The sequence below is a fragment of the Ictidomys tridecemlineatus genome, chromosome 11 (genome assembly GCF_052094955.1).
Source record: "Ictidomys tridecemlineatus isolate mIctTri1 chromosome 11, mIctTri1.hap1, whole genome shotgun sequence".
Lineage (NCBI taxonomy): Eukaryota > Metazoa > Chordata > Mammalia > Rodentia > Sciuridae > Ictidomys > Ictidomys tridecemlineatus.
In genome coordinates, this window is record NC_135487.1 from 277,737 (window position 1) to 287,531 (window position 9,795).

At 50.1% G+C, this 9,795-nt stretch overlaps 1 protein-coding gene across 6 annotated transcripts; it reads right to left on the reverse strand.

Annotated features, from left to right (window-relative positions):
• Positions 1 to 725: 725 nt before the first annotated feature.
• On the reverse strand, positions 726 to 9,427 carry Ccnl2 (cyclin L2). 6 transcript variants are annotated; one of them, XM_078024989.1, is made up of 11 exons: positions 9,087 to 9,413; positions 8,678 to 8,752; positions 8,392 to 8,501; positions 7,285 to 7,405; positions 5,911 to 5,975; positions 3,469 to 3,568; positions 3,187 to 3,291; positions 2,961 to 3,102; positions 2,147 to 2,255; positions 1,968 to 2,060; positions 726 to 1,747 (listed from the first exon to the last, which is right to left on the reverse strand). In XM_078024989.1, exons 1-11 carry the CDS (start codon positions 9,372 to 9,374, stop codon positions 1,393 to 1,395), a joined length of 1,563 nt encoding a protein of 520 aa, XP_077881115.1. In that variant the 5' UTR covers positions 9,375 to 9,413; the 3' UTR covers positions 726 to 1,392. The 6 variants fall into 6 exon arrangements, 4 of the variants coding, with proteins under 4 accessions (XP_077881115.1, XP_077881116.1, XP_040143685.1 ...); XM_078024990.1 differs by lacking the exons at positions 5,911 to 5,975; positions 7,285 to 7,405; positions 8,392 to 8,501; positions 8,678 to 8,752; positions 9,087 to 9,413 and adding an exon at positions 5,257 to 5,383; XM_040287751.2 differs by lacking the exons at positions 5,911 to 5,975; positions 7,285 to 7,405; positions 8,392 to 8,501; positions 8,678 to 8,752; positions 9,087 to 9,413 and adding an exon at positions 3,960 to 5,364.
• Positions 9,428 to 9,795: the final 368 nt, after the last annotated feature.

The window sequence follows — 9,795 nt, forward strand, 5'->3', positions numbered from 1 at the left end:
CCTTGGGCAGCAGCTGAGGAAGGAGTTTGAAGCTGTGGCCATCTCTTACAGCTACAACACTCAACATGCTCCCTGGAGGGTCAGAATGAGGCTTGAGTATCACGTTCATGATATGCTGGCATGGACATAGCTCAGGCACTACAGTAGCCACATGCTCACCAGACGGTGCAGAGGTGGTACCTGCCATTGCCAGGCAATCCCAGAAGCCTAGGCTGGCAGGAACTCCACACATCCTTCCTTTCAGATACCCTGTGGCTGTCCTTATCCATGGAATCTCAACCTCTCTGGTGCTTAATTGAGGTGCTGGTTTAGGAAGGTAACCACTGACAGAAGAGCCAAAACCAGATAAATGACAGGCCCAGGTGAGACACGGCACCATCCACCTCAGGAACAGGAAACAGCTCCAGGCCTAATCTCATCTGCCCAATGGCCCTGCACAGGGCAAGGCCAGCTCTGGGGACACCTGCCAGATGCCCTGCTTCTGGTTATCCTGTGCTGAGATATGCTCCAGGGCCCTTCAGTACTTTCTTGTCTTTATCTCTTCCCTCCTACAACCCTCCAAAAGCAGCCTTTCAAAAGGCAAATGGTTTCAGGAGGTGCAAGGGGGCTCAGTATAAACCCAACACTTTAATGACAGCAGGGAGCAGGGATGGTAGCTCAGACGTGCCATCGTGGCTCACAAGCAAGCAGAATAACAACCTAGAAAGCCTGTAACATCCCAAGCATCCTGAGAAGAGAACTGTTTATTCAACCACGTAAAATGCATATATAGGAAACTTCTCTATTTGGGAGCTGGTGGCCAGCACACAGCATTGCACAGATAAAAATATACGACTTTCAACACAGACCTAAATACCTTCACATTTTAAAAATCAGAATTCTCTACACAAGTTTTAAGCTGGCAGAATTCCAGTTCTGAGTTTTCATACATAGCTTTCCTTGTATTAAACACATGTTTATTTACAACGTGGATAGAGAATAAAGGGCTATTAAGGCCATTTTCTCATTGTGAAACACCGCAAAATATGTACATAAGTACAACCTAATATAGGCAAAGGTTCTAAAAATCATCTTTCTTGGCTTAACGTAATTGAGCATCAGTACGGGAGTGAAGGAACAGCTTGTCGATAGCACCCAGCCACGCCAACAGGATGTGTGCCTCTGCTTTCCCAAGGAGCCGCCCACAGGGCTCAGCTGAGGACCTCACCTGGGACAGGTGTGTGCCATGCCCCAGGCCACCCTAAGGGCACCTTGCCACCCCCTCAAATCCATTTCCAAATGCATCTCAAGGTCCAGAGTCAAAAAAGTTTTCAAAAAACTATCATGGCCACAGGGCCACTTGAGCCACATGTGCCCTATGGGAGGGTCCAGGACAGCCATGCAGGACCCACCTCACCTCCGATGCCTGCTGTGTCCTGGGTGGTCCCGCTCATAGCGATGGCCTGTGCGTTCATACGACCTTGAACGCTCCCGTCGCTGATCTCTGTAGTAATGACTTTTCTTCTTGTATTTTCCAGAATTATCTGCCCGTTCCCGTGAGCGGCTTCGAGATCGGGATGAGCTCCGACTCCGGGATTTGTGTGGCTTCTGGGTAGGGTACTTGCAATCCTTGGATTTCCGGGAGCCCCTCATCTCAGAGCCTTTGTAGGGAGCACCTCGGTGTGCTTGCCTTGGCGGGGAGTCACTCCGGCTCCGAGAGCGGCTCTGTGACTTGGACCCGCCAGACGTAGAGCCACTGTCGCTTTTTCTGTGAGGAAGGACAACACACCTGGGACCACATGCGTGAGTGCCTGTCCCAGCCAGGCCGGACACACCCACAGGGGCTGACAGAGGCACGACCTCCAAGTTTAGAGAAACAAGAAACCCCGGGGTAAGAGCCACTGTCTTCAGGGGCAGCCCATCCCTTCCTACCACCCTGGGGAAACACCCATCATCACCAGACCCACAGGCAAGCCCCAGGCACGCACCTCCTCTTGGGAGAAGCAGACCTTGATGGGGACCTTGAGTAACTCTGCTCACGGCTCCTGCTCCGGCTTTGGCTCTCTCGTGCCTTTGGCAAGCTGCAGACAGGAGTGGAGCAGTTACACACCAACAGTGTTGCCACCCCCACACCTGGTGACCACCTGAGCAGCTCTGGGTGCCTCACCCGTTCACAGGGCTGTCGGCCTCGGCTTTCTTCCTGCCCTCCACTTTTCTCTTGGCATTCTTCACAGACAATGGGGAAGGCTTGCTTCCTTTACCTTCTTTGGGGGATTCTACCAAATCAATTTTAAGTTAAAAACCAACAGAGAACTATGCCAGTAAGAAACCCATTAGCAGAGAAAGAAAAGGCCACTTCTTTGGGGTGACAGACACACACACTGATTCTAATTTCCAGCCTGGACTCAGAAATTAAGCATGTACCAGGAAGATGCAGAAGGCCTTTTATCTAGGTTCTTCCTTAGGGAAGAGGCAATGAGCACCACTCTTATCTCTAGGGCCTGGTAACACGATCTATGTCATAGAGTATACAATTTTTCATCACATGACAAGATAACTGGGTAGGTAGAGTAAACCAAAGCATTTCAGAAAGGCTGCCTGCCCATTTTGCTTGCTAACAAAAACATAAACACAAAATCCTTGAGGGTCCCTATCTGATTTTATTTTAAAAATATATATATTTTTAGTTGTAGTTGGACATAATACCTTTATTTATTTATTTGTATGTGGTGCTGAGGATTGAACCAGGACCTCGCACGTGCTAGGAAAGCACTCTACTATTGAGCCACAACCCCAGTCCCCCCATCTCATTTTAGATATCACCGATGGTCGGTCAGGGATTCCAGCACTTCTATAGCCCAGACCCACTGCAGGCTCAATTCCCAGGAAAATGGATGGCAGGACTATACCTCAGGATGAAGGCCCAGGAGGGTCACCAGCTCCACCCTTGTAGTAGCATAGTCCTGACCTGACATACTCACCCAGCTTGGGGGCAGGTGAGAACCCTGCAGCGTTGTCCGTTACTGGGGCTCCCCCAGGCAGCAGGCCCCTGGCCTGCGCCTTTGCCTCTTCAATAGCATGCTTTCTCTTTTCCACTTCACTTTCCAAGAGTGTTAAGTCGACCTGAAAAGCCATAATCCCTTTATTCAGAACCAGATGCTTTTAACCAAACACAGATGAATATTACATAAAAATATCCAAAAGAACCTTTTTCCGTGTGTAAAGCTGCAGGATTTTTAAGCAAATTTCTTGAATTTCTTCTTCAGTTGCTCCAAACAAAAGAAACCAGTGGGGACGATTGGGCAAAGGGATCTGTGAACACAAACACCATCAGATCACATTTTCTCAGCAACTTCAAGGCCAAAAAAACTCTTAAAGCAACTAAGAACAACCTGCTGCAGCAAGCAGCTCTGGCAGATTGAGCAACTTAGCAGGTAAACAAATGTCACCACAAGTGGAGAGAGCCATGCCGTGTAGCAGAGCACTGACCTCTAGCGTCCGGGCAGCGAGGTAGATGCAGGCACAGGCGATGCTCTCAGGCTGGAACCGCACGAAGACATCTGTGCGAAGACTGTCGTTCATGTAGTTCCTGAAACCAAGGCACAGCAAGAGTTGTGGACCCTGGCAACCACAGCACCGTCTGCATTACCTAAGGTAGCTACACCTCTAACGTGGTCTACTGCTAGGACTGAGACCTAGACAGTCCTGTGAATCCCAGGAGTTAATGGAGAAACATTTTAGCTGCTTTTTCTGAATACAGGACAGAAAGAGAAATTACTGGGGGGAAAAAAGCTGGCTGAATGTCAGAAATACGGGCTGCTATGAACGAGAACCGACTTTAACTTCACTTTTCCCTCAGCTTTTGGCCTGCTATCATGCAAAGCACAATGCCTCAGAAAGAAAACACTACTTAGTGGTTAAAATGTATTTGTAAAGAAATCTAAATGCTCAAAATCCATAGTGCAGAGAAACATGCAAACTCAAATGAACAGGCTGAGCACGAAGCCTCGCAGATGAGACAAGGTGTCCTGTGTTCCTTTTCTGCGGAGAGTGCTTGCGGCCTGGTCCTTCTCCAGATAACCGAGCCACAGCTTCCACGAAGGAGTCCACTTGCATAAGGGAAAGGCCCCTGGTGCAGTTCAGATGTATGGGAACGTCATGCAGGAGGCCAATGCCCGAGGGAGTCCTCTTCTCGGGCTTACCAAAGAACGTTTCCAAACTGTCCCATTTCAACAAGGAGTCTTAAAATGAACATTCATAAAATCAGACAGCAGCAACAAAATACTAAAAAATACTTAAAGTTTCAACACAGTAAATACATTCTTAAAACTTTATCATATTTTAAAAAATATAAAAATACAAAACTTTGCATAAAACTGACTATATTTTTAATGTTTTCCTTTAGGCATATTTCTCAAAAACTTATAGACTAAAATCAAACCAAATACTGTTTTTATTAATATTGCAGAAACAAGTAATTCCATGAGAAAACAGTTGAAGAGGTCATACATTCACTGCCCAACATGCTCAGATAATGTCACCCACCAGTGCACCACAGGCAGGAGACTTTGAGGGATACCACCCGATATCTTTCCCCTAAATAAACCCCAGAGTAGGTAACATCCAAACCCATTCAGATGCTAAACAATAAATTCCACAGATGCCTACAAGAGGCGGCTGGTCTGGAGGTGCTGGCTCCAGTGTTCAAGAGGGAAGGCAGTGTGGTGGCAGTGTAGCCACTGGTCCAGGAGCCACTGAGGGTAAACAGCCCAGATGTTGGCAAACATTTTGTTTCTAATAACAAATTTCAGTATTCAAACAATAAATAACATTATTCCACTATCTTTTAAGTTCTAAAAACAAATGAAACCTTCAAAACATAAACTTATTGCTATATTTGAAATAATTTACAACATTTTTGTAAAGAGTCCAAGGAATAATTTAAAGATGCACACCTTTACTGAAGGGAGCCCAGCTGAGCTGCTGCAAAGAGCAACATCAGGGCCTGGAGAAGTAATGGCACAGTCCCACACCAACAGCCTCAATTCCCATCAGCCAATTGTCATTTCAGCTCTTAGAGCTTCCCACAGATGTTTTAGAGAAAGGTACTGCATCTTTATCGTACAGGTACAGCAGTTTTAAGGGGACAAAGCCCAAGTCAAGACATTACCAACTCTAATCGATACAATTACCAAAGCACGACAGGATCAACAAGAAGCACAATCGTCAGAGAACCACAAGCAGCAGTCGGCCATGACTATACTATCGTACGCATACCACCAGTCTAGAGCCAGCCTTCGGTGGAGAGCCTGCACTGGGTTGGCTGGAGACGGCCGCTGTCCCTGCACCAAAGCGCTTGGACAGCAGAGGAGAAGTCTTAGTCACTTACCCTCAGAGGCTACCCTTTGATTGAAAGAGTACAGAAAAGAAAAGTCAAAATGGGTTCTCTGCAAAGCAGTCACAGCACCAGACAATTCAGTCAGCAATATGACCCTACAGACTTAACTCTGTGGGGGAAAAGGGCCAGAACACCCCAAAAATCAAACTGATACTTCAGGCTTCATTTCTAGCCTATACCTATTAGAACCAGCCCAAAATTCTTACAAAACTTCATCCCCACTTTCTCCCACAGGATGCAGCTCCCAGGAAATTTCCTGTGCCCAGTCAATGGCTCCCGGGGGAAGCCCACTGACTGCTCTCTTCAAGGCAGGGAACTTAGGGAATCCAGGGGCAGGGATGGGCCACCTACCGTTACACCAGTGCCTGTCATTTTGGGAGGCTGCCAGGCATTTACACGGCAGATCACTGGGCATGGGGACAACTCCAGCCCACAACCAAGTCATGGGACCGACTACCCACTGCCCAAGTGCCTCAAGTAAACATTCCTGCACTGCCCTTGCTGGTCTCGTGAGACAAGGAAGGTCAACTCACCATGCGGTCTGGACCAGGTGTTGGTTACGCTCACACTCTAACACCTGAAGGTACATAACGATTATCTGGAAGATATGGGTCAGGCAGTTATTACCAAGAACCTCACGAGAAGGGAACTCAGATCTTGTGGATATCCATGCAGCAAAAGAACCTCAATCTAGATCCCAGGGATGGCTCCTGGTCACGTCCGGCAAACGGCTCAGCTGGAGGGGAGCTCCTGCAGGTGCACCTGCTACCTGCTTCTGCAGCAGGGCAGCATGTATGCACCTCAGGACCAGCCACACCCTGTGGCACAGAAGGCTGTGCCTCCCTCGTGGCCCACGTTCATTCTCATCGCCACAACTTTTCCGCCAACGAGACTGGCCTGCCCTAAGCATCAGTGTGCCCCAGCAGCGAACATACAGAGCAGGGCACAAAATACTTCCAGCAAGTGAAGAAAAGCATTTAAGTCCTTGGTAGATAATTTACCAAGAATCTGAATAAATGTCAGAAAATCAAACACTCAAGAGAGAAACTACAATGAAACTCACCAATGAAAATTGGTAAGACTGAAAGGATAAACAGTAATCTTTCTTTGTTTGCTTTGAGGGGAGGGGTACCAGGGATTGAACCTAGGGGCACTCAGCTACTGAGCCACATCCCTAGTCCTATTTCGTATTTTATTTAGAGACAGGGTTGCTTAGTGCCTCACCATTGCCAAGGCTGGCTTTGATCTCACAATTCTCCTGTCTCAACCCCCTGAGCCGCTGGGATTACAGGCATGCGCCACCACACCCAGGCCTTTTTTATTTTTATCTTGAGACAGGGTCCCACTAAGTTGCTTAGGGCCTCACTATGTAACTGAGGCTGTCATCCTCCTGCCTCAGCCTCCCAAGCTGCTGGGAACACAGGCATGCGCCACCACACTCGGCAATGGTAATCTTTTTAAACAATTTTTTTTGTTTGTTTAGTACATGAAATGCCTACAGTGCTTTGATTAAACTTAAAATACAACAGCATGCTCCTAACCAACCAATGAAGGTTGCAAAACTTGAAGTTCATCTTAAAGCAAAAGAGTTCAGAATTCTTCCCATTCTCCCATAAAAGAAAGTGAGGCTATTACTAAGGTGACTTTAGAAACCTAACTGCTCAGGAAAGAAAAATGGATGCTGACAAATTTTATTTCTACAAGTTCACCACTGTTTTTCTGAAAACTGAAACCTAAAAAATACAATTTCCAAAACTCTTTTAAAATGCAACTAGAATTAATAGCACAAGAATAATCATCACTTGCAAGGTTACAGCTATGACCTGGAAAACTGAGTCAGGGACATAGGTCATCTCCAGCGCTTTCAGCCTCAGGGACATGGGGGGTAAAAACCACCTTATACCCACCTTGTGAGGGTGCTTCACGTGGACACAGAAGCCCAGCTCCTTGAGGACTCGCCTTTCTGCCTTTATGATCTGGTTCTTCAAGTTGACATAATCTTGATCCAAGAGAAGAGGCACAGGCTTCCTGCAAGGACAAAGAACATGGCCACATAAAGATTAGACAAAATAAGATGTTCTGGGGTTGCACATGTGGCTCAGTGGTAGAACACTTGTCTAGCAAAAGTGAGGCCACAGGTTGATCCCAGCACTGCAAAAACAAAAAACCTCAGAAAAACAAAAAAGCAACACCTTTCAGGGTACACTATCACCCCCAAGAGGGAGAAATCTAATATAAACATCACCACACAAGACACTAGATGAAGACTCGCTTCCTTTAACAAAATTATAGAACAGGCTTCCAACTCCAGAGCCAACCTACTTATCCCTTCTCTACAACCTGCCCCATCCTGGTTGATAAAAGGCATTCTGGTGCATAGACAAACACTGCCTGAATGCAACGAGGTCTAAAGATGTCATTGCACAGATACTAAAAGTTAAGAGCTCAGTGGTACATGCCTGCAATACCAGCAAACTGAAAGCTGAGGAAGGAAAATCACCAGTTCAAGGTCTCACTTAGTGAGACCCTGTGTCAAAACAAAACATAAAAAAGGACTGGGGAGGGCTGGAGTTGTAGCTCAGTGGTAGAGTGCTTGCCTAGCTTGTGTGAGGTGCTGGGTTCGATTCTAACACCACATATAAATAAAATAAAGGCACATTGACAACTAAAAAAATATTGGGGGCTGGGAATATAGCTCAGTTGGTACAGTGCTTGCCTTGCCAAGGCCCTGGATTCAATACCCAGCACAAAAACAAAACACAACAACTAAAAAAAAGAAAAGGACTGGGATGTAGTTCCGTGTTAGAGCACCCCGGGGTTCAATCCCCAGATGTTGGCAGTGGTGAGGACATCACATCACAGCTGTGAACTGAGGTGGGCCCTCCTCCATTCCTTGGGGGATCCTGGCTGATGGGAGCACACTAGCAATCATCCACAAGGACACAGCCTGCCATCTGGAACTGTCACAGAAACGGTAGTGACCGGGCACTTGTGACAACCCTGAAAAGACTCACTTTTTTTCTCTCAGGTGTCGAAGGCGATGAAACACATTGATGACGTCCCTAATTCGTCTCGGCGCCTCTTCTATTTTGGAGGCCAGGTGCACGCAGGCCATAGACACATGCTGAAAGGAAGCATGGAGACGCGGCGGTCTGTTCCCATCCTGAGGTCCGCCCAAGGCCGAGGGGCTACTAGGAGAAGTAGACACAGAGGCCGCGGCCTCGGGGAGGGCCGCACCGGGGCTTCCCGGGCCCCAGGACGAGCCCACCGGCAGGCGGCGCAGGCCGGAGGGGGGCCTACCTCCATGGAATGCTTCACGAAGGACTTGGTGTAAAAGAAGCGCTGGAACAGCACCTGTCCCGTAGCCATGGCCACCTAGACGGGGAAGCTTCCGTCACTTTTGGACGCAGACTCCAGAGCTCCGCACTGAAAGTCACCCCGTCACGTGGGGCTCCCCTCGGGGCCAGAAACTCAGCCCTCCTCCACGACCCAAAGGCTCCCGGCGGCCCGCGGTCTCAGCGCCCCGACCCCGGGGAGGTTCGCGGCCGGCTGGGGGCGGGGCCGGGGGGCTGGGGCGCGGCGCCGGGGTCGGGCCCGGTTCCGGGCCGGGTGGGGGGTCCGGGACCGACGCAGCGCGGGCCGGTCGGCCAACAAAGGCCGGGCCCCTCCGGGCCGGCGGTTACCGCGAGCCTCGCGGCCGCGCCCTCACCTGCGGCAGGCGGAGCAGGATGCCGGCCGCCTGGATCAGCTCGCAGCCCACCACGCGGAGACCGGTCTCCGTGTCGGTGTCGAGGCCGCTCGACATGGACGGCGTGAAGCGGAGCTTGTCGTCTGGCAGCAGGCAGTTCTCCAAGGTGATGAGCACGCCAGAGTACAGCCTGTCCCCGATCAGCACCCCTTGCGACCCCGGTGCGGCGCCCCCCGAGCTCGGGGTGCCGGCCGCCGTCCCGGGGACCGCCGACCCCGGAGCTCCGGCCGCCGCCGCCGCCGCCGCCATTTTGTGCCGCCGACTCCTTTCGGGACCCTTCCCGGCAGGGCGGCTCCTCGCGACACTCAGGCCGCCCCGCCCAACCCCAGGCTATTGGCTATGATCGGTCGCTGCCTCATGGCTATTGGTTGCGTGAATTGCCCGTCAGCCTTACGTCAGGCGTCGACGCCGGAACTCGCGCGGGAGAAGCGGGCTCGTTACCCAGAACTCTCCACGGCCCGGCTCGACCCGGAAACGAGTCTGCCTTGAGAGGCCAGACGCTCCTAGAGGCTTGGGTCAAGGAGCTTGCATCTCAGAAGCCTGTGGCGTCCAGGAGGCGGGTCTCGGTGGAAGCTGGGAAGGGACGACCCTTCCCCTGCAGTCCCCGGAATACGACGCTGTGCATGGAGCCGGTGCGAGTTAACAAGGGGCGATTGCCTGGTAGTTAGTG

What these genes read in the sequence shown, in the direction of transcription:
- Ccnl2 (XM_078024989.1), bottom strand. Translation starts at nt 9,374, where the DNA reads ATGGCGGCGGCGGCGGCGGCGGCCGGAGCTCCGGGGTCGGCGGTCCCC. An exon ending in TCGCTGCCCGGACGCTAGAG is followed by an intron (nt 3,292 to 3,468) that starts GTCAGTGCTCTG and finishes TTGTGTTCACAG; the next exon opens with ATCCCTTTGCCCAATCGTCC. An exon ending in TCTGCTTCTCCCAAGAGGAG is followed by an intron (nt 1,748 to 1,967) that starts GTGCGTGCCTGG and finishes CCTTCCTCACAG; the next exon opens with AAAAAGCGACAGTGGCTCTA.